The sequence below is a fragment of the Trichoderma breve genome, chromosome 5 (genome assembly GCF_028502605.1).
Source record: "Trichoderma breve strain T069 chromosome 5, whole genome shotgun sequence".
Lineage (NCBI taxonomy): Eukaryota > Fungi > Ascomycota > Sordariomycetes > Hypocreales > Hypocreaceae > Trichoderma > Trichoderma breve.
Genome location: NC_079236.1, coordinates 3,372,418 through 3,398,287, shown reverse-complemented (window position 1 = coordinate 3,398,287; position 25,870 = coordinate 3,372,418). Strand labels below are relative to the sequence as shown.

Below are 25,870 nucleotides of genomic sequence, written 5' to 3'. Positions count from 1 at the left end.
TAGTACCCGCTCGCAGCCCAATCGCCCGGATCGTCGTCATCTTTCGAGCTGCCCATATATATTTCCCTCTTCCCATTCTCTTTTTCCCTTTGAATTGCTTCTTTTTCTTTTTCTAATCTCATCCTCACCACTTTGATATCCCAATCCAATCACTCAATTCGTCCATCATGGTCCACCTCAGCGCCATCAGCCGATCCGGCTCGGCCACGCCCTCCAGCCAAGAGGCCGGCGGCCCCTCGCTCGCCGTGGAAGGAAAGCCTCTGCACAAGAGCCTCTCGCAGGTCAAGCTGTCCAGCTATGCCGACGAGTTCACCACCAGCGTCTACGGCTCGCAATTCGCCGGCCAGGACCTGCCCAAGCACTGCATACCCAGCGGCGCCATGCCCAAGGACGTTGCGTACCACATGATTAAGGACCACCTCAGCTTGGACAACAACCCCAAGCTCAAGTAAGCTATTATACTGTTATGTACGACAATTGAGAGCAGCAGAATGATATCTAATGATTTTGATAGCTTGGCTTCTTTCGTTACGACTTACATGGTGCGTTTTCTGCTCGACCTACCCATACCTACATTACACATACAACTTGATCCAGCTCTAACATCACGATGCAGGAAGACGAAGCCGAAAAGCTCATGACCGAGGCCTTCTCCAAAAACTTCATCGACTACGAGGAATACCCCCAGTCCGCCGACATCCAGAACCGCTGCGTCAACATGATCGGCGAGCTCTTCCACGCCCCCGCCGGCGGCGACAGCATCGGCACCTCGTGCATCGGCTCCTCCGAGGCCATCATGCTCGGCGTCCTGGCCATGAAGCGCCGCTGGAAGCTGCGCCGCCAGGCCGAGGGCAAGCCCACCGACCGGCCCAACATCATCATGTCGTCCGCCGTCCAGGTCTGCTGGGAAAAGGCCGCGAGGTACTTTGAGGTCGAGGAGAAGTACGTGTTCTGCACGGCGGACCGGTACACGATTGATCCCCAGGAGGCCGTGGACTTGGTTGACGAGAACACGATTGGTATTGCTTGTATTTTGGGAACTACTTACACAGGACACTACGAGGATGTAAAGGGCATTAATGACCTGCTGGTTGAGAAGAATCTGGATGTGCCGATTCACGTAGATGCTGCCAGTGGCGGCTTTGTTGCGCCGTTTGTTCTGCCGGACCTGGAGTGGGATTTCAGACTGCCCAAGGTTGTGTCCATCAACGTCTCTGGCCACAAGGTATGTATTTCCTTTTCTCATTTCAACTGTCTCTGCTCTCCGTTTCCTCTGTCACCTTCTCTCTCTTCTCATTCTAATAAACAAAACCACACCAGTATGGCCTCGTCTACCCCGGTGTTGGCTGGGTCGTCTGGCGCTCCCACGAGTACCTCCCCCAGGACCTCATCTTCAACATCAACTACCTCGGCGCCGAGCAATCCTCCTTCACCCTCAACTTCTCCAAGGGCGCCTCCCAGGTCATCGGCCAGTACTACCAGTTCATCCGCCTCGGCAAGAAGGGTTACGAGTCCATCATGAGCAACCTCACCCGCACCGCCGACTACCTCACCGAAGTCCTCGAGCGCGACGGCTTCGTCATCATGTCGGAGCGCGCCGGCCAAGGCCTGCCCCTCGTGGCATTCCGCTTCAAGACCCCCGACGAGGGCGGCAAGGAGCGTCATTACGATGAGTTCGCCCTCGCCCACCACCTGCGGTCCAGGGGCTGGGTCGTTCCCGCGTACACCATGGCGCCGCACACGGAGCAGATGAAGATGCTGCGCGTGGTGGTGCGCGAGGACTTTTCCAAGAGCCGATGTGATTTGTTGATCCACGATATTAAGCTGTGCCTGGGCATGCTGGAGAACTCGGACGCCGAGACGATCAAGCGACAGGAGGCGTTCATCAGGGACCACATTGCGTCGCATGGCAAGAACAAGCATCAGAGCAGGCACCACGCCTCGAAGCACTACTCGGTAAGTACGAATAAAGGATATAATAGCTGTTTGAAAACTAACAGAGGTGTGTGCGTAAAGGGCGAGGGACACTCTTTGCAAGGAAAGACGGGGAAGACGCACGCCATCTGCTAATCTGGGAGGGAGAGACGTGTTTGGAATATACAAGAAAGAAAAAAAGAACAAAAAAATGATGGAATAGGGGGGGATAGTAAATACCACAACTTACGAAAAGAATGATCTTAGCTGTAGTCTATTTAACATCTTATATGTGATATTGCCGGGCCACTCTAGTCTTTTGACCATGAGAGGTTGGAACGACAACATCCGTACTTTTTATATAGGACATACTCTTTTACTTTGTCTTCTTCCTCTCTCCTAACATTGATATGTAAATGGAACCATCGTGATGCTTTTCATATCTAACACTCAACACCTTTTATACATTTAAGACTCCCAACCAATCCGAGACCATACTGAAACCCGCCAGAACATTATACACGTAAAACCAAAAACCAGGGCTCATAAAACAAAGGGAGTTTCAACAACATTCTCCCCACTACGACCGCGTAGCAACAATAGCCTCCTCCAAGATATCCAACCCATGGTTAATCTCCTCCTCCGTCATCACCAAGCTCGGCAAGAACCGCAACGTGTTCGTCCCCGCCGTAATCACCAACAACCCCCTCTCCCTCGCAGCAGTCACAATCTTCGAAGGATCCTCCGTCAACTGCAGCCCCAGAATGAGTCCCTGGCCGCGGTGCTCCGTGATGAGCTCCGGGAACTTGGCCTGCAGCTTGGCGAAGCGGTCCGCGAAGATGCCGGACTTGGCCACCACGCTCTCCTGGAGCTCGGGAGAGGAGAGCTTGGACACGACGTAATGCGCCAGGCGGCAGGCGAGCGGGTTGCCGCCAAAAGTGGTGCCGTGGTCGCCGAGCTTGATCTTTTCGGCGACGGCCTCCGTGACGAGGACGGCGGCGATGGGGAATCCGTTGCCGAGGGCCTTGGCCGTGGTCAGGATGTCTGGGTGGGCCTCCTTGGGAAGGCTGCCGTGAGCCCACAGCTTGCCAGTGCGACCAAGACCAGACTGGATCTCATCGTAGATCAGGATAGCGCCGACTTCACGGCATCGCTTGGCGAGCGCCACCATAAACTCCTCGCTGCCGGCGTAGATGCCTCCCTCGCCCTGGATAGGCTCGACAATGACACCGCATGTCTTTTCGTTAACCAAGTCATTGATGCCAGCGACGTCGTTGTACGTTCCCTGCTTGAAACCAGGCACCATGGGCGCAAAGGGCTTCTGGTACTTGGGGTTGTGCGTCGCGGAGAGGGCGCCCATAGTGCGGCCGTGGAAACCATGTTGGAACGACACAACGTCAACCTTTTCGCCGGACGGATCGACAATCTTGCCCACTTTCCTGGCAAACTTGATGGCGGCCTCGTTGGCCTCGGTACCGGAGTTGCAGATGAAGACCTTTGATGCCTCGTGCATGCATCCGGCCTCAAGTGTCTTCTCGACGAGCAGCTTCGACAGCGCGCCGGTCCAGGGATTGTAGTACAGGTTCGAAGCATGGATCAGTGACTTGGCCTAGTTTTCACCCATCACGTCAGCTCTTTTATCCACACATAGAGTATTCCCCTTCCAATAAAGCAAACTTACCTGCTGGGCAATGATGTCCGCAAACTCAGGATCGCTGTGCCCCAGACTCGTCACAGCAATTCCCGCCGTAAAATCAAGATACTTGCGATTCTCAATATCCCACAACCACGACCCCTCGCCCTGAACAAAGACAGGCGGCGGTCGGGCATATGTCGCGACCATGTACGGCGCGAATTCGTTGACGAGCGCCGCGCTGGGAGAATCTGGAGCGGGATCGGGGTTCGGCAGAGCTGCATCTCGCTGCAAATCCAAAAGAAACTTTTGTCAGCCAAATGTGAAATACAGTAAATTGACAGACAGTCGATCAATTGAAATCTAATTGATTTGCTGGCCATAACAAAAAGATCACCAAACTCACCTTGATGCTCTGCTTCACACTCGCCGACAAGCTCGCAACCGCCCTCGTCGTCGAAAACATCATGCGCCCGCCAGCGCCAGACCCCCTCGCCAAACCAGCCAGCGAAACCCTCAATGCCGCCATGATTCCCAATCCAATAAGAAAAAAAGGGAGAAAAATAAAACGCAATTCGCACTCTTGTACAAATCGCCTGGAATTGGGGAAACTTTGAATGACGCTGAAAGCTGCACGGCTTTTAAAGCTGGGACTGGTGGGGAGCGATATATAATTTCCCTAGGTACGCCCTTTTGTTTTTTATCGATAAAGCTCCGCTATCGCTGGTCTTGCTCAAAATGGTGCTGTGACGACACAAATTTTTTTTTTTTTTGCTTGGCTTGCATGCATGCAATTGAGTCATTTCATTTGGTCGGGCTGGGCTGTTGGATCGACGGAGTCATCGTATCTCCTATCTTGATCTCGGGCCAAGGCTAAGCGTGAGTCTTTTGTTCTGCAGAGGACCGCTATTTGCTCCATATATCGGTATTAGACTCCATTCAAGGTATCTTACCCCATATAGTTGAAGTTATGTAGTCATTGCCATCATTTCCAGTCCAGTAACAGCATCACGAGTGAACAAGCAAAGAAAATGATAAAACATATTTGTATGGGATTATCAATAGTAGAACCCAAGAAATAAATACAGTCTCTACAAATACCGCCCAAACAAAACGCAACGAGTCTTAGTATGCAACCAGAACGCCGCCTTGCCCAAACTGACAAGGGGATTAGGAAAAAGAAAATCAAGTACCAAGAACCCCAAGCATTGTGCATTGTATAACCCTTGTTCGCAGCCATCGCGTCGTGTCCCACCTATCCCATCCCATTCCACCCCTGGGGCCGTGAAAATGAATTCTTTTTGTTATCGCTCAGACAGCGCTATAGCCTCCGCGACTGCCAGCGCCCTGGACAGTGTTGAGCACCCGGCGCGTCCAGTCCTTGAGGAGGTAGGGAATGTCGCGCAGAGTGTCGCCGTGGGGGAGGAGGTCCCAACCTCGTGCGCCGTAACGGTTATAGTTGAGCCAAGAGCCGAAGATCAAGTATGCCGCAATGCCAAGGAAGACGCTGCAAAGGGAGAGGAGCCGTTAGTCAATCGTCAGATTCGCATGGAGCAGTTTGCGTTGCACTTACATAATGACAAACCAAGTAAAGAAGCCCCAGCTTGCGCTCGAGTCGCTGGGTTCTTTGTCCTCATCCTTGCCGCCATCACGCTTCTCGCACGCATGCTTGGTGTACCAAGTCAGCCGCAGCACGTCGGAATCCTTCTCCTTAGCATAGTCCTCCCAGATTAGAGCGGCGTTGTCGTTCTTCAGCTGGTGCTCGATGGCCGAGTCCTGCTTCCCGTCATCGTCCTTGTCCTTGTCACCATCATCTCCGCTCTTATCATCATCCTTTTCCTTCTTGTCTCCTTTGTCATCCTCTGCCCGTCGTCTTGTCGAAGGAGCCTTCTCGTACTCATCCTCAGAAGCCCACTCGCCTTCAGTGCCAGTCTTTTCCGGATCGCACAGAAACTCAATGACGGCCTTTTGGGTCCTTCGCTCGGAGACGGGCCCGGTGAGAGGGTGTTTACCGCCCTTGAGGACCAGTCGAAGGCCCTCCTTCTGGGAGTCCGAGTTTGAGTCGCTGTTCTTAAGCCTTGTCGCCTCGTATTCGAATTGCGATCCGCCAGCATTTTCAAGTCCACCCGCAATGGCAACGACTTTTGTGACGGAGTCTTGGTCGTCCTTGAGGAACCGGGTAATGGCACAGACTGCGAGCGTTGATTAGACATTCCGAAAGCGAAGATGACCTAGTTACAGTGAAAGATAATCCTCACCTCTTGTTCCGTTGGGACACTCCTCCTTTGACTTTGCCTTTCCGCTCTTCTTCAGGGGCTGGCAAATGTCCACCGTATACGTAGTGTTGGAGTGAGCTCCCGTGCTAGACTCGAATCGCGACGTCACCACTGAGTGCGGCCCCCCAAGCGGCGACAGATCAAAGTTATGTCCGTCCACCAGGATCTTGTTGCAGCTCAGCATCGTTGCTGCGTGCACCGGCGCCGCCAAAAGCAGCGACAGCAGTAGCGCTGACGACCGAGGAGGCTGCATCGTGACGGAAAGGTCCAAAAGTATCGTGAGGAGAAGGACCAAAAGTTAAAGGCGGCGTGTCGGAGGGGAGAGAGAACAAACAGGGGAGGCGGATGGGGTCAAAGAGGCAGTAGATACAAATAATGCTCAACAGAGACACTCCCCCACAAAAAAGAAACAGGTAAAGACGGAACCGACAGCGATGCTCAAGTTCTGGCAGAGGCGATGATGAGGCACAGGCTGCAAAAAGAATGGCTGCTGAAAGGATGCACAGGATTTGCTTCAGCCTGGAATCACGTCAAGCTTTCGCGCAAAGCAAATGGGGCTAAAGCTGGCACTGGACGCTTGGATTATGCTTGACGTGACGCTCCGTCATTGCTTTGGGGACCTCCCCGAACAGGCCGGGGGCACGTGACAACCGCCGTTTCGGGGCTGGACGACGATTTTCGGTTCTTTATAAGCGGTGTGCAGCAAGCTATTTCGGCGGGAAAAAGGGGGATGCAATACCGTAGTAGTAGAGTGGGATAATACAGGGGATAGAGGATATAGTACCCGAGCTATTTGTATTCCAAGTTATTTGGGTATGGGTTATGAGTATAGGTGGTTTGGGTAATGGAATCAAGATATCACCTTAGCACGTAATAGCAGTACTAGGTACCTGTACTAAGGTAATGGCAGATGCATGTTCTGTATGTAGGTACGAAGGCATCCATTCATTCTACCGCGCACTACTGCACCAACAAGATGTACACAATGCATCGCCGCATTAGGTGTAGTACCTGTACTGAGGTACCCAACCATAGATGATTCCATCTTAGCAAACCACCATATCCATACATCGTCACCATAGATACACAGAAAATAGTCACACTCTTCATTTATTGCAATACGCAAAGTTTCTGCTGCTCTGAAAACTGGTAATATACAAGCATGTCAACTCCATTACCTCCACCAATCCTAGGGATTCCCCCCCTTCCAACGCCAGTTGCCGAGCGACTTCGACTTCGTTAGTTCGTATGAGCCCGTCCAAAAGCCGACATAGAATGCCCCGTTCTCCACGAAGCACAAAAAGAAGCAAAAAGAATAAAAAAAAAAAATTAATAAAAACAAAAACTCAAAGCAAGCTCATCGTGGTTAACCTGCCACCACAGAAAGCATCATTCCATAGGGTATTAAAACATTGTTGCCCAAACGCGGTAAATCCTGACGTTGCCGAAATTTGTAACCAGCCTTCCTGAACTCCGTGTGTGAAAAAGACATGTATGTCAACAGCCGTCATTTCCTTTCTTTGGCATCACCCATAGTTCCAAGACGCTCATCCCCGTGCTTCTTGGACTTGACCTGGCGTGCTTCTTCCTCTGAAAGATTCAGACACTCCCTTCTTTTTCGTTTGCCCACATCTCTTCTCGTATTTACATTCCTTGATGCCCCATCATCCCGCCCATGCCTTGCATTGCTGCCTGCTGCTGCTGCTGTTGCTGCTGCATCATAATCTGTTGTTGTTGTTGCTGCTGGGCTCTCCGCTGAACCAAGTCTCTCACTGATTGTTGGGCTTGCGCATAGGATTGCTGCTTGATTTTGTCCACCGTATCCTGTGGTATGTTTTCAGGACCACCAAATTTAGCTGCCGCCACTCCCATCAGGCGATTATAGACAAGGCGGGCATGGGCCTGCATTTGCACTTGTAAGGTAGCATTGCCATGTGCTTGCTGAGGTCCTTGCCCTTGATGCTGTGCCTGCGCTTGCGCTTGTGCTTGGGCCTGCGCCTGTGCTTGGGCCTGAGCCTGGGCGTGTGCTTGTTGAGCTTGAGCCTGGGCGTGTGCCTGGGCTTGAGCTTGTGCCTGAGCCTGGGCTTGCTGGGCCTGAGCGTGAGCCTGTGCCTGCGCTTGTGCTTGGGCTTGGGCCTGTGCTTGCTGCTGCTGCTGCTGTTGCTGTTGTTGCTGCTGCATCTGCATGGCTACTATAGCTTGCATGTTGTTGGCATTGACATTGACATTACCATTCATCATCTGCCCATTCATCTGGCCTCGCATCATATTTCCTAGCTGTCCATTCATCTGGCCCATTCGCGCCATATGCTGAATTTGAGCCTGCATTTGTGGTGTCATCTGGCGTATCTGAGCACCTTGCATGTTCTGCAGTTGTTGAGCGTATTGTTGAGCCCACTGTTGCTGTGCCTGCTGCTGCTGCTGCTGCTGCTGCTGTTGCTGCTGTGGGTTCATCTGCTGTTGCTGCTGCTGTTGTTGCTGTTGCTGCTGTTGTTGCTGCTGCAGCATCATTTGCCGTTGCATCATTTGCATCATTTGCTGTTGCTGTTGAGGAGTCATGCCTGCGCCTTGTGAAGCAATGTTAACGCCATTAAAGGTACCATTCTGAAGAGCGGCGGCCACCATCTGCTGTTGCTGTTGCTGTTGCTGCTGCAGCATGGCTCGTTGTTGGGCTTGCTGAGCCATCTGGGCCATAACTTGAGGGTTGGCCTGGTTCATAACTTGGCCGTTCATCATCATCTGCTGGCCCATCTGAGAGTTCTGGGCCATCATAGCAGGAGGAGGACTCGCTTGGGTCATGCGGGGAGTTGCAACCATTGTCGGCCGGTTAATAGGCGTGGCATGAGATATATTTGGCGTCGAGTGGGGCATACGAGGTGTGTTGGAGGGATGACTCTGCTGACTGTTTCTCGAAGACATGGCGTGCGTCATGGGTACCGATACTTGAGGGTTTTGTACGACAGAAGCGGGCCGAGGAGGGCTTGCTGCCATGCTGGAGTTGGTTTGCTGCATGGGGACGCTTCCCACCATCGGCGACGACATATTTTGGGGAGTTCCCTGCCTGATGACAGGCGAGGACGCTGGAGCTTGAGACATTTGGGCTTGGAAACGGGCCTGGGCTGGTCCGGGTATACTGTTTGGCATCGCGTTTTGCTGAACTGCTGGGACGCCGTTTTGCATACCGTTGGCCACCACTCCGCCCTGAGCGGAAGGGTGAGCGTGCTGCGTCTGGTTCATTTGCGCTTGGTTGTTGTTGGCCTGCGCTACAGGAGTTGACGCTGCCGCACGAGCAGCCAGTGCCTGTCGCTGTGCTTCGGCTTGACGAAGCTGACTCTCCCTGGCCGCAGCCTCGCGTCGCGCCCTCTCTTGTTCCGCTTGCCTCTGGGCAGCGAGTTCTGCCGCCTGTTGTTGCTGTTGCTGTTGCCTCTGGAGCTGCAGTTTCCGGTCGTTTTCAAGTTGCTTAAGCTTCTCCTGTTCCTTCTTTTCGGCATGCTCTCTCTTAATATCTTCAATGAGCTTAAAGCGTTCGAATCGAGGCTCAAAGGTAGCTGCGCCAGTTGCGCCATCTCCATCTGCGCCACCAGCGCCTTGGGCACCGGTAGAGTTTGAGGCAAGCCGATCGTCCAGAACCAGCATATAGCGTTCCAGCTCCGCAGCAGCAGCCTCGTCCGCGGCCATTTCGGCAACAGTCCTTTTGCGCGTCTTTGGTTTGGGCGGGTCCTCCTTGTGACTGGGATGTGACCATTCCTCCAGCAGAGCAATGGTCTCCTCTGCGCTCTTGGTCGGCTCGAGCATTAGAGGTGCGTTGGTTGCGAGTAATACCTGGCCTTCGAAAGCATATAAGCCATTTCTATCCAGTTCATTCTTTTCTCGCTTCTGTTTTTTCGCAGGCGGTTGCATCGTTGCCGTAGTTGGTGTCGGCGGCACTAATGTTGAGGGGGTTGATGGAGGTGCCATGATCGAACTGTCATTGGTAGCACGGGCATCGCCAGTGATTTTGGATGCGGAAGCTTTGAGTGCGAGATCCATTTGTATACTCTCAGCCGTCGGGTGAAGGACGACAGTGTAAATCTTTGGCTTCGCGGCAACTTTATTTGATGTGTCCAGAGGCACATTCGACGTAGGCTCTTTATCGGCATCTTTTTCATCGACATCTGTCTCCTTTGAAGCTTCTTCTTTTGGTTTCCCAGCCGTTTCACCAGAATTCTGCTCTTCCTTGGGATATGGCACGTGGGGTGAAGGGGTAAGACACTGGTTGTAGTTGTGGATAGACGACGGTACAACAGCGCTGGAGGCGGATGAAGGTCGTTTGACGCCCTTGGCCTGGGCCACAGATTTGTGGTCGTGAATCTGTACAATGAGGCATCCCTCATAGAATGGCACGTTGCCTTCGATAAAGTAGGAGAGAAGATCGTGGGGAATCGTGCGGTTCTTCACATGGTCGAGAAACATCCTCATCGGCGACTTATACTGGAACATGCCGTCCTGACCATCGAAGCGGAAATGTGTGGGGTGCATATGGACGACCAGCGAGGGGGGTCGCCCCAAATGCTTCTTTAATACGTACGCATCGGTGACAACTGTAGATGGATGCCTTGTTAGAGTCACGCCAATATGATATGGTGCCGACATGGGTCATGATATTACCATATGGTGGGGGTTCATAACCATGAACCGCCATATCTGCTGCGAACGAAGCCGATCGCATCCCCGCGCTATTTCTCGAATTGCGCCCGGCCGCCTGGTTCAGGGTATCGCGACGGATCCGGGCCATGGGCCGAACCGTTGAGGCCGTGATGGCCCGATCGCTGGCGGAATTAGGCGGCTGCTTCGCGCTGGGCGGCTTGTTGTTCGCCATGGACGGCGACGGCGATGAGGCTGACGAGGCAGCCCCGTTGGTCTGGATTCCTGGCGGCACCGGTCGCTTAATCTTGGTTGAGCCGTTCTGCTGCACCGCCGTGGTGGTAGCGGTTGCCGTGGCAGTGGTGACGTTGGTAGGTGCCATCGTGACGCCGGATGCACGACGGCGCGCGTGTTGCAGGACCTGAGACCCCGGCTTCTACCGCGCTTGCTGGGCGTGTCTCGCGGCGTCGATCGCAAGCATCTACTTGCGCCGCAATTGCAGTTCGGGATGACGAGACGTGAAGCTGGAGTCGCGGCGCGAGATTAGTGGGTTGTGGAGACGGATTGCTCAGCGTGGATCCGGTGACCACGGCCGAACAGAGGCGCAAGAGGTCGAGATTAGCAGTGATCCATCAGTCGGTGATGGTTGAGCCGCTGGCGACGTCTAGCAGAAACGAGAGTATAGGGAGTAGTTGGATTCTGCCGGCGACTTGGCGATTGCGCATAAGGGACCATCTGAGGTGAAGTTGAGCAGACGTTGAACTGACTGACAAAGCCCGAGGCTCACCTATCACGTGACTCCGCCTCAACCCTTTTTTAAGCCAACCACTCGCAAAGTATACGAGAGATAGGCGTTTTCACATGAGCAATACCGGTACATGTATCAATATTCGTTTGCATGTAAATAAGGTAGCTTTGGAACGACAGCGTTTTCCTTGGACGAAGAATTCTGGTTGAGGTTGAAATAGATCTGCGCGCCGCTATTGGCTATTGGGTCCAACTCCCTGCTGCATAAGGCACCTCAAGAATCAAAGCAACAATAAAGTAGGAAAAGAAAAAAAAAAACATCAAGTCTCGAACTCTAAATCAGGTGTGTTTGAACTTTAAACAAAGTGCTCTTGCCCTAGTCACGTTCTATCCGCGATATGTGAGCCAAATCGGTAAAGCACGGCGTTTATAAACATGCCATGGGTAGATACAGGTACGTTACGATTGCGATATCCTCTTCTTCTCCCCAACTAAGAGTAACTATAGCACTAAGTCGCACTGGTAAAAATAAGAGATCAAGTCCAAAAAATATGTATATACAAATTTACAAAATCAACGTCCTGGTATCTTCCCTTCCATTTCATTAATATCCTGATACGTACCGTCTAAGCCTCATTCCCGGCCCTGAACTCTTCGCGCCCAATCATCATTAACGCGCACGCTGTCGACAACAATGATGCCTCGTCCACGACCGACGCGCTCGGGCTTCTGCCACCACTTCTCGACCTTGTCAGCTCTCTCGGCCTCGGATTCGCTGTCGGCCAGGCCGCCAGATCCGTCTTCGGCGCCCACAACTAGGACAATGTCGTGTCGGAGCCAGGTCTGGATGTTAGTGATGTAGCTACCGCTGTCGCCAGCAAGCGACTCCTGGAGGTAGATGATGTCGGGCTGCAGGTGGCGCAGGATGTGCGTGTGGCCGTTGGGGGTGGTGAAGGGAAGGATCATAGTCTCCTTGTCCACCAGAGCCAAGGCATGCGAGTACACGGCATTGAACAAGGTGTTTTCTGCCGTAGCGCCAAGGCTAAAAGAAAGTATACCCATTAGCATTATCCCATGAATCAACATATTTGTGAAGGTGAGGAAAGGGGGCTTACATTGGGCTTTTGGCCTCAGGAGTTTGAGCTTGATCATATCCAACGTTAGAGAATGACGAGCTAACCGAAGGAGGCGGGCGATTACTCGTAGCAGCATCAGCCGTGCTGTCCTTTAAGCCAGGTGCATAGATGAGGACAAAGAGCTTGATGGCAGACAGGTCATTGTGCTTGGGGATGTGGCTCAGGATGGACTATTTCAACTGGTTAGTAGCTGCTGACGACGTCGACGAGAAAAAGTAAGCAGGGGTTCACTCACGGCATGCTCATGAGCAATGTCGTCGTCGTCGTCGGTAAACTGAGAATCGGCAGAGATAACAATAGCAACTGTCTTGCGCTTCTTCAGGCTCGGCGCGGGTCCCTTTTCTCTCTTGAGCTCTCGTTCTTCAGGCCAGGCGCCCGTTTCGTGCTCGGGCCGGTCCTCTTCGCGGATCGAGGCCAGCGCCTTGCCGACAGCTGCGCCGGCGGCAGCTACTCCAGCGGCAACCGTCTTTCCAGCCGAGTCGAAGAAATGCTGCGGCTGCGACGTAAAGGCGCTCGCCGTTCGCGTTCCCCGGTTGCCCTCGGCCATCTCAGCGCCGGTCGCATAGCTGTCGCGTTGGGCATGCTCCGGCGGCGGCGCCAGTCTGCGGTTCTCTGCGCCATACGCCGGATTCTCCCCATAGTCGGCATTCTCGTAGTCCAAGTCGGGCTCTGCCTCGGCGTGGTCTTCAACAGTCTCCTTGCGCTGACTCCAAACCCAAGCGGCGAGCCCGGCAGTAGCCACGGTCAGGGTGATGGCAAGAGGCACCCAATGGCTCCAGACGCCTCGCCTGCGGGAGGAGCCGTGATTGTCGTAAGGAGGCGACATTAGACGGAAGAGCGTGGCATCGCTTGCAAGTGCGGTCACAAACGGAACTGGCTACAAATGCCCAATCCGAGGGCGGTCGAGAGAGGCTGCAAAGATGCAAAACAAGATGCAAACAATGCCGCGGTTATACAAAATAATGCTCGTCCTGAATAAACAAGCTTGGATCTTGTAAGTGCTGAGCTGAGTGGGGGAAGAGCTGAGCCCGGCTTAGTCGAAGGTGTGTCGCAACAAGTCGGTGGCTGGGGGTTCAGCTTGCTTCATGTCAACAATGTGGAGTTCTCTCTCCAGCAACGCGCCGCTCCCGAGGTTGCTGCGGCGGTGGAGCAATTTAAATCCCGCGCCACCGAGGCTGCGAGCGCGCACGTGAATGCCGTTCTCTGATTGGCTAGTTTCTTCTTGAGCGAGATGATAGGATACCAGCCACATCTGGGAAGCTGCGCCACACATGCAAACTCTCTCTCAGCCTTGTCTGATAGCTATGACTCTTCAAACTCGCAAGTGGGGGAGATTTTTAAAGATATTCACAACCCCGGTCAACTCTCCGTCTACAAGGCAACATCTGCATCTCATTCTTACCTCACTTGACAGGCACTTGTGAGGCACCCGTGGCCGTCTTGAATCTCTCAAATATCCCACTCAACAAGCCGCCACAGCCCTCATTCTGCGTGTCTGTCCGCAATCACAGACCCCTCCAACCAGGATGCCTCACGCCTTATCGATGGCCTCAACCGGGCTTCAAGCCCTCATTCTGTGTGGGCCTGGCTCATCATTCCCAACCTTTACCTCCAACCCAGATGAGAACCCAAAGGCTCTGCTACCCATTGCCAACCGCCCTATGGTGTGGTACCCTATCGACTTTTGTCTCCGTACCGGTATCACAAGTAAGCGCACTTCTTGATTTCTCCAGCTCTAATATTCCCTGTTTGAGATTTATCTCAGCAGATGAGCTTCATCTTTTGTGCAACATCGACATCCATGCCCATATACTCTGTATTCCGTATATGCGGTCGTACTATTATCCTCTGACAAGGACCACCAAATGTTTCTCATCCAACGATGGCGGCTGACACCTCTTAGGCATAACTCTCATCTGCCCCCCATCAGCCTCAAAAGCACTGACAGCTGCTCTCAACACCAACCCCTATCTCACAGCTCTGCCACTGCCACGGCCAGATGTCTTGGCTCCCGCTGATCTAGACCAAAACACGGGCACTGCTGAGATATTGCGGCTACCTGAGGTTAGAGAGCTAGTAACAGGCGACTTTATCGTTTTGCCATGCGATCTCGTCTGCGAACTTGCTGGTGAGCAGCTGCTTCAGGCCTGGATGGTGAAATCTGCCAGCCTTACGGATCTCCTCGGCGCAAAACACTTGTCAAACGGCCACCAGACTCGATACAGCGGCGGCCTCGGTGTGTGGTACAACACAAAAGCCAGCGCACCCGTCAAGGGCGAGGAGACAGACTTCATTGCTACAGCTCCTTTGCCGACTTCCCCAACCGTTCCTCCCAAAGGATCTATCTTTCCCAATGTGTCAAAACTGGTATACTCCATGCCCACAGATTCATTCAACGATCTCACAGAGGAGAGGAAGGCCATTCCCATCCGTCACGGACTGGTCAAGGCCAACCCCCGAGTTCGCATGTACACAACTCACAGAGATGCACACATATACATCTTCCCCCGGTGGATCCTCGACTTCATCAAGAAGAATGAGCGTCTGGAGAGCATTGGCGAAGATGTAGTGGGGTGGTGGGCCAAGGCGGGATGGCAATCTGGGTTGGCCGAGAAGCTCTCCTTCAGTGAGGTCTGCCGCGCTGGCGACGACGAAAGCGATGAAAACGAGTCTGAGCTGGAAGGCAGATCATCACCGGCCGAATCCGCCCCTGGCAACCAGGAAAATTCGAGGCAATCCATCTCATCTATCAACATTGCCGTGGATGGTCAATACACAGGCGACAAGAATGGCTCCGCCTCGGCGGCATCAAAATTCGAACCCCCGTCTATCTTGGCCTACATTCATTCACAAAAGGACCAAGTTCCTGGTTCAATAGTGCGCCGTGTCGACACAGCACAGCTGCTGCTTGCCATTTCTCTTCAGCTAGCTAAACTTCCCTCCATCGAAGAGGATGCCGAGAATCACTCTCCATATGCTCACCCAAAGAAAGTCGCGTATCCCGAAGGCGTGAAGCCTCGCACCACCATCACTAAGCAGGACAGCTTGATTGCGGAAAATGTCACAGTTGAAGAGAAGACATCCATCAAGGAGACTGTCATTGGCGCTGGCTGCCAGATTAACGAAGGAGCCAAGTTGTCTCAGTGTCTTCTTATGGAAGGCGTCGTTATCGGAAAAGGATGCAAGCTTACAAGATGTATCCTGGGCAAACGATGTATCGTTGGAGCGGGTTCTGTCCTCACAGACTGTGAGGTGCAGGAGAACCTCATTGTTGAGCCTCGCAGTAAGCATCTCTCATTTTCCTTCTCCGTCTCTGACTACGTTATCATTACTCCCATGTGTACTAATATGTTACTGCTATATAGCCGAGGACAAGGATAACAAGCTCATGAGCTCCGAAGGTCTGGAGGCGACCGAGGCGGAAATGGAGGAGGTCCTGCACGATATGGATGAAGAAGTAGCTGCTACAGGAGAGGATGTAGACATGGAATAAGGTATCCAAAAGTTGAATAGAAAAAAGTGAAATTACTTTTCTCGTGGAGGAGCATCTATCTACACATCTAACTCTACACATGGTTGAGGCTTCGCTAGGGGCAGGGGTGCCGTGGGTGAGGATATTACCAGTAACACAAATGTTATGATACTCTACCCTACATCTAATCCAACCAACTCGATGTTTTACTCTCCAAACTAGTATCAATTTCATTGACAATAACAGCACAAGTTTAGCAACATTCATTTACTCGGCATCATTCTCGTAGCATGACACAACTTCCCACACCGACCTACATTACCTACCCTACAACCGCAACCTCACAACCCCGCGCAATGACTTATCGCAACCACACTGAGACATGCATATCCCGCCAATCCAATCCAAGAGAAAATCACACCACTCTCAGACATTTGCTCAACAGTAGTCCAAGTCCACCCAGTCCAGCTGAAAATTCCAAGGCAGAGAGCCTGCCTGCAGTCAGATTACCCATCGCTTATGTCCAAAAAACTGACAACGATCGCAGGGCTATCTACGTTAGGCCTCTTTCTATCTACGTTAGGCCTTGTTGTCTCTTCACAAGCGTGTTCTCTCTTTCACTATTTTTCACAAGCGTGTTCTCTCTTCACTATTTTTCATAAGCGATCATGTCTGCAATCCAATGGCAGACCAGCTCATCAGGCCACCCAGGAGTGACGATCGCTAAGCTAGCCCTATTCTTCTTTTTTTCTTTTTTTTTCTCAAGTTAGACTCTATTTTCATCCTTGGCCACCGCCACACCGCGTCCTTGTTGGCACTCAAACTTGCTGCTGCAAGGGAACCAAAAGTCAAGCCACCACCGCTGCCACTTTGATCGGCTTTCATTTGCCATTAGAACCCGTCCCAATTTTCGGCCAATGAGTATCATGTACAGCGCCTTGTGACCTTTTTTTCGTCGCCATTGCTTGTTCCGTGTTCCATCTAGCTTGAGGGGGGCGCTCTGAGGACGAACGCGAGAGAGCCGAGCTGCTATGACGTCCCGACTCGAAGGGAGGGCTCTTGGCATAGACACGCTCATTTTGATAACCATTGTCACTGCCGAAATCCCCCAGAGTGTCATGTCAATAACAGTTCGACCTGATCTGAAACCCCCATTGTCTGGAACACGGCCTGTGTGTGTGATGATGATTTGCCTCGCTTCCCCCACACGACAGACGCCTTTTGCATGTCAACCGAGGAGAAAAGTGTTGGGTTATCGGCGCTATCCCCATTAGAAGAGCACACCAAGATCTCGAGGGTTGGAAGGGGGGGCAGAGGCTCACTCTTCGAAGCTGTTGCCCTCTCCCGGTACCTGGCAGTGTGTCTGCCTCGTGTGCTTAGATCTCATCCCTGAAGTAGCCAATTAGGTGCCCGAGGCATGGATCTATCATCGGCCGAGTGTGCTAGTAGAGCTGAACAGATTAGCATGCCGGGAACTTTACAAACTCTGTCAGATATCATCTCCAGAAAATAGGTCGTAAATTGGGGTTAATAATAGGGCGTGGGATTAACTCAGTAGCAACTCTTGGGAGCATTAGCAGTCGCGCCACCCTCATATATGTCACTCGAGTTAACACACAGACGTACCTCCCGCTCATGAGATCCGTCTGTTGCCAACGCCGCTCATCCAGAATAAGTGCTCACGTCTCCAACCAGAATACCGAGGACTTGGCACCCGTATGGCCGTGTGATTCCAGTACCATGTTCTCGGCTCCGTTGGTCCTCCACTGCCCACCCCTGGATCAGAGATTGATCACCCTGGTTCCTAGCTAACGCTTGGACCTGATGCTTGGACCTGATGCTTGGAACGCCCCCCCATGGCGTATATCAGCCTACCACGACTCCCAAAGCGAGTGATCCTTGGACCAACGCCGCATTGCTAGTGCCTTTTCCAATGGGGTTGTAAATACCGGAGCAGCATGGCGTAGCCCTAACAGAGCGGCTACGATCATAGAAAGATCGCGGATATGCTGCTATCAGCCCCGGGCACACCCATCCAGCCCTTCTAGACACATCTTTGGTAATTTGCCCTGCCCGAGGTCGCCGAATATGTTCGGGATGGGGCATCCACCGCAAGTGGCGCTCCTTGATCTTCCTAAGTTTGATACATGTGCTCACGCACAGTCCACCCGCTTCTCTCGGAGCCGCGTCGGTATTCACCCGACAAATGGTAGGAATACGACGCTGCCAGTAAGCGACCGGGTATATACCTGCAGGTGATGTTTCCTTGGACGGGCTGAGACTGCGTGGTTTGTTTCTACACTGAAACGGAGAATTTCTTGTAGGAACCAACCAAGGGCATGACTAGCTCCAAGACAAGCGGCCAGGACTGCCTCAGTCATGTCAAGACATTGGATTAGCCCGTGAGGTCACACCATCGACGATGGGAGAGCTTGATCTTTGGGAAATCCATCAGGGCTGTTATCATTAAGGTTAACATGAAAGCACAGCGGAGCAGCGCACGTCAAGGGACGGTCCGTATAGTGGAAACTCTGATTTTGTACCGCGTTGGCGGGATGTGGGAGGGTGAACGCAGTGTGAAAGCAGTAGTCATGACCTAACAAGAAGACGAGAGAACTGAATTATTCCCGCAAGCAGTGTGTGCCTGCGGAAGTACGTCCGCGTTCTCCAAGATCCCCTCCAAGGAAGATGGAGATGGGAGCGGGCCGGTGGACAGGGGTCAGAGGCTCGAGCGGGGGAAACAAAGGACCCCGATTGACGGGTCCCCAACATCCGAATTGGCCTGGAGGTTCTGGCCCGGTGTGGCGTGCCTTGCTATCAACATAGTAGTAAAGCGACAAGTGACAGCAGCTTAATTGAGTGCGTTTCTTGACGTATACCTGGCGAGATGGAAAGGGTCGCTCTCCTGGGCACCTCATTCATCAGCACAGACTCAGCTCTGTTAGACCTGTCTGTTTCACCTGCCATCACTCATCAACTGATACATCTTCAGCCAACAGGCAGAGACATACATGTTTAGTCGTGCAGGCACACTAACAGCGGAGGAGACAGACAGGAGCAAACACTGTCCAGATGTGGTGTGTTTTCCCGGATTGATAGATTCTTGTGATTCATTACAATCCGAGTCAGTTGACGAACACTAGCTCGAAGTGATAGATCATGTTCGGTTCGCCATAGCTCCTAGGACCTTTTGCTTGTCGTAGTCAACACTTGGAGAGTTCGAAGCGAAGAGCGGGAACAACTTGAGGCTCCGGCTGAGTGTCCTTTGGTATGGAGTATCGCCGGCTTGCCTGGTTCGGGCTTGGTGCGGAGGGGAAGAAGGGCCGAGATATGCTTGGCCGGATATAAAAAGAAAAAAAGAACAATGAGGTAAAAAGGGACCAAAATACGAGGTTCAGCAAGAAAAAAGAAAAGAAAGCACTTTCGCAAAAGCGAGTTGAGGCTGAGAACCGCCGTACAGGGTAAATCGCCACGGCCTCCGGGGTTCGATATGCAAAGAGAGCTGAACATCGCACATGTAGCGGGGCTTGACCAGGTATCTCTCGGGGCTGTGTGCCTGGATTGTGAGTTAAGCCCGTTGGGTTTGGCATAAGTGCCGCAGCAAGTGATGTAACAAGGTGGTAACAGCCAATAACTTCGCTGCCCTTGTGCCTTTCTTCCGGCCTATCGGCTTGGTGGTGATCCACGCGTGAAGCTAGGAATATGACATGTCGATTTCTCTCAGAGCGAGCTACCCACCAGCCAGGCTTCTGTCACTGAGATAACAAGACAGGATTTACAGAGGTGCATGTTACAGCTCATTTCACTCTTTTTGCCAGATTGGCAATATGATGCATTAGCCTTCTCCTGGGCGAATGTGAGCTTGGTCTTGGCTGTCACACCGATGGTGCATGAACTAAGACATCCCCAACATCAGGATGCGCGACAGCTGTCGATTTAGAAAGAAAAAGAAAAAAAACCGACAGGTTGGTCATCGGCACTGCTGTGCTACCCATCAACCATCACCCAACAGCATCCCAAGTCTCTGGGATTTGGGTGTAGATGTATAGGCTGCGTGGTGTAACCTGAAGTGTTGCACCCCATGCAGTGTTCCTTACAGCCGACAGGTGGTAAAGCCTCATTCAACCAATGTCATTGCGGGTATTCCGAATATATCGTTCATATGGCCGTCCATGACATCCTAGTGGGGCTTTACTTGGTGTCTTGGAGCAGGTTGCGCGGCTGACATGCGGCAGCAGCTTGCTGGTGAACAAACGGCATCCAAGTGCTATGTTGGAACAGCAATCTCTCCATGAGACTTCTCGGATCGTGCTGTGCTGTAGGTACAACAACTATTACCGCTTGGTACTAGGCATGATCTTATCCGGTGTACACGGAGTCCGAATTGGATCAGCAGCGACTGTACCTGGTTCGCGGGTGGCGGCATACTTTCTCAGTTAGACTAGATGGACTCCGGATGTAGGATCGAATAGCCACTTGGTGATTAAGTGGACGCGAAATAAGTGTATAGCGGGCTGCCACTCATTATGCGTGCATTACTCATGAAGCGCCCGTTCTTTACCAATGTCGTACCCCGCGTGAATAATAATGCTCAGAGTTGGTCGTGTCTTCCCTTAGTCACTTTTGGGCCGCGTATTACGCTCGCCCAGGACGAGCCATTGATTGACACGCGGCCTCCAAGTTGTTTGGTAGAGAGAAGTGCCATTGCTACTGCATGAGCTAAGCCAGCTGGAGTTAGAGCATATGAGCGGCCGATGCTCTGTTGCAGGACATTTCACGCCTAGCCAGCAGCTTTTGGACGGCGCGGCGGTGGGAATGAGTACCGGTATGGCGAGATCGAACCAAGCAGACGAAGTGCTCCGGAGAGATTGTGGCCCTTGCTCAGCGTCGAGCTACGGCAAAGATCCATGTCCCTGTAAGCGATGAAAGATCATATTCCCCCCTTTGGCTGCTAGAGGAGGAAACGAGCACGTACCCACTGAGTAGGATGTGGTATTAAGCTCACTGTCATCAGCTCGCATAAGTATCATGGCCGGCGTGGCGAGTTGCAGCCAGCATGAGTAGGGGTTTCCTACACTGGTAAGTAGAGATTCAACTGTATCAGAATTAGGCAGCAGAGATCAAACACGCAGACAGAAATATGACACGTCAAAGGATCAGAGCACCTGAGTTGACATTTGGCGTGGTCCTCGCATGGCACTCGAAGCAAGCGAGCGCGTGGCATGACTGGGCTTCGTCCGCCGCACTCCATGCTCCGATGAGGCCAGTTCCTGCATGCTCGTACAGCTGCGTATCTCCGTAGAGTAGCTCGAATAAGCACCTTATTAGACATTGTTTATAAAGGGATAGAGCTGGGGATAAACGGCGTGTGTGTGCTGGTAGTCCACCAAGGGAATGGTGTGGCCGCCCTGCTTATTCCCTTGGGTATTAGCACATGTACTCACTGAACGACACACATTGGTTTGGCCAGTAGATTAGATGTCAAACATGAGATATTACGTTACTCAGTCCATAAGCCAGGGATAAGCGGCGCAGCAAATCACCGCGAGCAACGGTCCCAGACAATAGCGGCCTCCCTTGAAGTCTGGACGGGGCCAGTACTGTAGCCGATCCTGTTTTTGGCCGGCGAATTTGCGAGAGAACTCATTTGCATTAGCCTGTGACGACAGGTCTTGGCCCATCTGGGGCACTTGGCTGCTGGTGAAATGTGAAATGTAGGGCGACTGTGATCTGGCAGATGGATGTGAACACACTGCAGTGAGGCCATCTCCGCATGTAACGGTAGCGTTGTATCGAGGGTTGCTGACACACCGATTAATGTATCCCCGATAGCTGCATAACGGCATAACGCATTGCGGCTTCTCCGCTCACCGATTTGCTTGTCAGTGACATGACATCACGTACCAAATGCAAATGCCCAGCATTAATCGCGAATCACTTGACGCCTCATGCCGAGATACGAGTAATAGAATTGCCATGTCAAGCCACGCCTTATCAGCCATCCAAGCCCTAGCGGATAACTGCCCCTGACTTGTCACGGCGCGGCTCCCTCGGCCCTAAGAACGATGGACGGGTTCGTCATGAGCTAATCGCAGGGACCCGTGAACTCTATCTCTAGTGAGCGTCCGGCCCTCTTGGGTCCCTCTTGGGTGGATGCTGATGGACCGAGCCATCACGGTGCACCAGAGGAGGCGAGCGCCGGGCGAAAAGCTGGGGCCACCTCGTACCTGACTGGCGACGGCCTCAAGAGTGGACGAGAGTGGACTCTGGCCTCGATTTTGGCCTGTGACTTGCCCTGATGAAGAGGGCTGGATGTGTCAGACCTGCGTGAACAAGCGCCAAACTCTACTCCATTTGCGATCCTTTGCTCTTTTCCCTGATCTGATTCTGCTGCACGCTTTCCAGCCGTTCGTCCACTACGATGAGAGACAAGTCTGGTCTCGAGATGGCGTGGCCGTTTGAACTGCCGTTCAGGTCGACATGGGATTCTTTGTCTGTAATCTGCAGCCTTCTCCCCCGGACCATGTTCTGTGGAGAGAATATGACAGCAGCTGCCGTTGCCCACGGCTTCCCATGCGGCCGAAGCCAGTGGCAAGGGCACATGTCCAAGAGAAGCACGCAAAATCCTGTTTTCCATCCATGGATGCCGGTAGTTCTCCGTGGCTGGCCCAGAGAGATAGCTACTGTACCTATACACTACCCTTCACACACGCTATCTGAATCTTCGATACCTTTACAGAACAAGACTTTGACTTGAACTCTATTAAGCTGTCAAGCCAAATTGGGCATATTCGCCTTGACCATTGGTACAAATTGTCTCACATTTGTACGAACGGTGTTTGACTTTGCGCAGAGGAAATTGTGGTGGTTTATCGTGCCCACATTCCAACATGTCTCTCCGTTCCACTTGAGGCTCAGACCATTGCCGATTAGAGTGGAGTGATTTGTGGGAGCATCTGGAGTTGACACAAGCATGGGACAGCATCAAAACGGAGTACAGCGGAGATAATCTTCCTCCCGCCATGTGGGCTTTACCTAGTACGAGTACACAGCGACAGGACTGTGTGAACTCACCCACCGATGGGCTACTGTGCCGGACGCAAAGCTGTATTCGGCTTTGGCTAGTATCCTTGACCATGATTTTCCAAGTTTGATTCATCTAGCGGTATACTGCACACGGCACACGGCAAGCATACCCATACTCACATGCGCAACCTTGATATGATAGCGAGAGATGAGATCCGTCCGCTATGTCGGCCAGCCTACCCATTGGTAGATCATCGTGCAGAGACCCCAGCAACCAACCGGGCACATCCGATCTTCTTAGCGACAAGGGGGCCCCTGCTAGGTAGTGGCTCTCTGCTACTCATTGCGGAAGGGGTGCATGCAACTACCACTACGAGTACGAGCATGCACTATTACTGCTAGCAACAGAGCTGCTCGCTGCGGGCTGGGTTAGTGACATCGCTTGACAAAATGACGGGACACCAGCTCGGGGGTATCCTTTGCTTTTTGCGCACACTGGGGTTTCTTTTTGGGCTGACGGACGTCCTGACCTTTCAGCTAGCTGGCCCGTGACTTGTACGAGTACAGGTAGGTTGGCCTCTCTTTTGGCCGTGTGTCTTTATTTCCCTGTTCTTCAGGCCGCATGCAAGTGCATGAAAGGCGGGCTGTTAATCTCATCTCATGCGTGTTATTGAATCGCAGGTTCCGTGTGCTTACATTACACCAGCTTGGCGCATGTATTGTATGGACCCCATGTGCATTTCATTCATCTTTGTTCTCTTCTCGTTGCCGCTGCATCTTTTGGCAGCTTGGCCCAATATCCAGCCTCCAGCTTGTACGACTCTCCCAACACCACAAATGCTTGGACAGGGCGCCCGTGCCAAGCGGTAAGGCCCCTCTCCCCACAAACAAGGCCACGATAGTCTGGGAGATTACGCTACGCGGGAGTCTACTGCATGGCAGTATAAGTGGCCACCGCACATCTATGGAGTACTAGCAATTCTATCTGTCGTTTTCTCTTTCTGGGCATGCTACTAAGTAGACCAGGGCAAATTGGACCCCTTCACCCCTGTATCCCTTCACACTTCACACCCCCCGGCCATGAGCGGATAAGAGTTGAGATGGATGGCCAAAACATTGCAACTACGATACAAAGTACAACCGGTGATAAAAGTCCGTGATTCGCCCTCGCCTGACTCGGTCCTGAACCACGCCCCCCCTAGATCTCGATAAGTTCGATCTATCGAGCTATCCTTGACCTTTGCCAATACCCATACCGCACCCACAATTTCTTTTTGGTGTCTCGGTCTCTTTCTGTCACTTACTGCCAAAAGCCTCTTTTCCCGGGGATTGATCTGCAGGTAGACTTGTCTCAGGCCCGCTAAGAGCATCCCCATCTCTCATTCCAGGACGATACTATATCTTCAGTCGTCCGCCCTCGAGAAATAATCCAACATTCCCGATCAGAATTCCCAATCATTTCCCAAGTTCTTGCACTCTCGATCTCTTCTCGCCTGTCGTGGTCGTTGTGCTTTTACTTGGAGTACTCTCTCCATATTGAAGGGATTCTATCTAAACTTACACTCCTTCAATATCCAAAACGCACTCTGTTAATTTATCATCATCATATTACCATTGAGCTTGTTGTTTTTGTTGAATCTCTTGATTCTGCTCCCTTTGGCTTACTTTCTCCCGGCTCTCTTTTTGTGTGCCTATTTCTCTCTCACTCGCTCTTCACCACCACCACAACCATCCAAAATGCAACTCGCCGAGCCAGACACTTACCACCACCCCCGATTCGAGATGGAAGATTACAACAATCTGACCATCTCGTGTCCTGGGGCCAGCTTTTCTTCGGCTTCTTCAAACTCATCTTCTCCGTACGAGGTCTTCACACCCATTTCTCGTCGTTCCACGCCTAACGATCTCAGACTGGAGTTTGACGGCTACCAGTCATATAGCAGCCAAGGGGACCTCACACCGCCTACCATCATGCATAAGTACATGTTTGGTCCCGTGAAAGCGGAGCATGACCGTATGTCTTTCTCTTCCACTGACGGAACTCTTCCCCCTTCGACTCCTCTGAGAAAAATGAGCGACATCATGCCCTACGACCACATCCTCGACATGAACAACATGGCCTCACACTCAATCGGTTCCATCACCCCTTCCGGGCCAGTGGTCTACACTGAAGCACCTCTACAGCCCGCTCCCTACATCATGACACCTACACACAGCATCTCTCCCTCAGAGATGACAGACAGTGTACCTTCGTGGCCGTGCAACAATGACAGCCCAATCTCTTTCTTCAGGCAAAAGGTGCAGTCACCACATGATGAGGCTATGGACCTTCATCGATACTCCCAATCCCCCATGGGAAGATATTATCTTCATGGACAGCCAGTGTCTCCCAACAGGGTGCCATCGCGGACACCGGTGCACGCTCTGGTTCGTACCCGCATGAAGACAGCAGCGCTTGAGCGCCAGATGGGTGTTCCAAGAAAGGTGCCCGAGAAGCAGGCTCACGACAACTCATATGATGTTGTACGCAAGGCCATGTGCAAGTGTGATTATCCCAACTGCCAAAAGGCATTCAGAAGGAACGAGCATCTCAAGCGTCACAAGCAAACGTGAGTAGCATCACCCATCCCTCTAGATGGCGAACAGTGGCAAATACTAATGTATACTCTAGATTCCATGGAGAGGGTCCCAACCGATTCTCCTGTGAGTTTTGCGGAAAGGACCAGTTCAATCGTCAAGATAACCTCAACAACCACCGCAAACTACACGCTCGCCCAAACAGCCGCAACCGAGGGGTTGAGTTTATCCCTGCCGCGGTGCCTGTCATTGAGCAAGAGGAGCGAAGCCGCAAGAGGCGAGCACCTCCCAAGTCAAGACTGACCGCAAATGGGGCGCCGGCGGGCGAGAAGCGTGGCAGCCCCTACTGAGAGCATTGTCTATCATTGCCTGCTCCAGAGCCGGTCAGACTTGGGCGATAATATCCTGAGTCCATTCCATGCCTCGCTTCGTCCATTCGTCCACTTGTCAGTGGGGCCAAGCCACA

General features: G+C 52.4%; 7 protein-coding genes across 7 annotated transcripts; 3 read left to right on the top strand and 4 right to left on the bottom strand.

The window, feature by feature from the left end:
- Positions 1-167: 167 nt before the first annotated feature.
- T069G_08647 (pyridoxal-dependent decarboxylase conserved domain-containing protein) lies at positions 168-2,070 on the top strand (the record flags this gene model as incomplete). Its single annotated transcript, XM_056175857.1, has 5 exons — positions 168-448; positions 515-542; positions 617-1,225; positions 1,321-1,956; positions 2,017-2,070. 5 exons carry the CDS (start codon positions 168-170, stop codon positions 2,068-2,070), a joined length of 1,608 nt encoding a protein of 535 aa, XP_056026806.1.
- A 424-nt stretch (positions 2,071-2,494) lies between these two features.
- On the bottom strand, positions 2,495-4,076 carry T069G_08646 (aminotransferase class-III domain-containing protein; the record flags this gene model as incomplete). The annotated part of the gene is made up of 3 exons (XM_056175856.1): positions 2,495-3,523; positions 3,596-3,835; positions 3,954-4,076. The coding sequence occupies 3 exons, from the start codon at positions 4,074-4,076 to the stop codon at positions 2,495-2,497; spliced, it is 1,392 nt and encodes a 463-aa protein (XP_056026805.1).
- A 782-nt stretch (positions 4,077-4,858) lies between these two features.
- T069G_08645 (autophagy-related protein) lies at positions 4,859-6,076 on the bottom strand (the record flags this gene model as incomplete). Its single annotated transcript, XM_056175855.1, has 3 exons — positions 4,859-5,054; positions 5,121-5,739; positions 5,806-6,076. The coding sequence occupies 3 exons, from the start codon at positions 6,074-6,076 to the stop codon at positions 4,859-4,861; spliced, it is 1,086 nt and encodes a 361-aa protein (XP_056026804.1).
- A 1,391-nt stretch (positions 6,077-7,467) lies between these two features.
- T069G_08644 (spt20 family domain-containing protein) lies at positions 7,468-10,828 on the bottom strand (the record flags this gene model as incomplete). The annotated part of the gene is made up of 6 exons (XM_056175854.1): positions 7,468-8,367; positions 8,446-8,909; positions 9,006-9,101; positions 9,156-9,962; positions 10,023-10,403; positions 10,471-10,828. The coding sequence occupies 6 exons, from the start codon at positions 10,826-10,828 to the stop codon at positions 7,468-7,470; spliced, it is 3,006 nt and encodes a 1,001-aa protein (XP_056026803.1).
- A 998-nt stretch (positions 10,829-11,826) lies between these two features.
- On the bottom strand, positions 11,827-13,155 carry T069G_08643 (uncharacterized protein; the record flags this gene model as incomplete). Its single annotated transcript, XM_056175853.1, has 4 exons — positions 11,827-12,235; positions 12,309-12,499; positions 12,565-12,895; positions 12,953-13,155. 4 exons carry the CDS (start codon positions 13,153-13,155, stop codon positions 11,827-11,829), a joined length of 1,134 nt encoding a protein of 377 aa, XP_056026802.1.
- Positions 13,156-13,855: 700 nt separating this feature from the next.
- Positions 13,856-15,822, top strand: T069G_08642 (uncharacterized protein; the record flags this gene model as incomplete). Its single annotated transcript, XM_056175852.1, has 3 exons — positions 13,856-14,036; positions 14,233-15,612; positions 15,695-15,822. 3 exons carry the CDS (start codon positions 13,856-13,858, stop codon positions 15,820-15,822), a joined length of 1,689 nt encoding a protein of 562 aa, XP_056026801.1.
- An 8,742-nt stretch (positions 15,823-24,564) lies between these two features.
- T069G_08641 (uncharacterized protein) lies at positions 24,565-25,754 on the top strand (the record flags this gene model as incomplete). Its single annotated transcript, XM_056175851.1, has 2 exons — positions 24,565-25,436; positions 25,499-25,754. 2 exons carry the CDS (start codon positions 24,565-24,567, stop codon positions 25,752-25,754), a joined length of 1,128 nt encoding a protein of 375 aa, XP_056026800.1.
- Between the last annotated feature and the right edge of the window lie 116 nt (positions 25,755-25,870).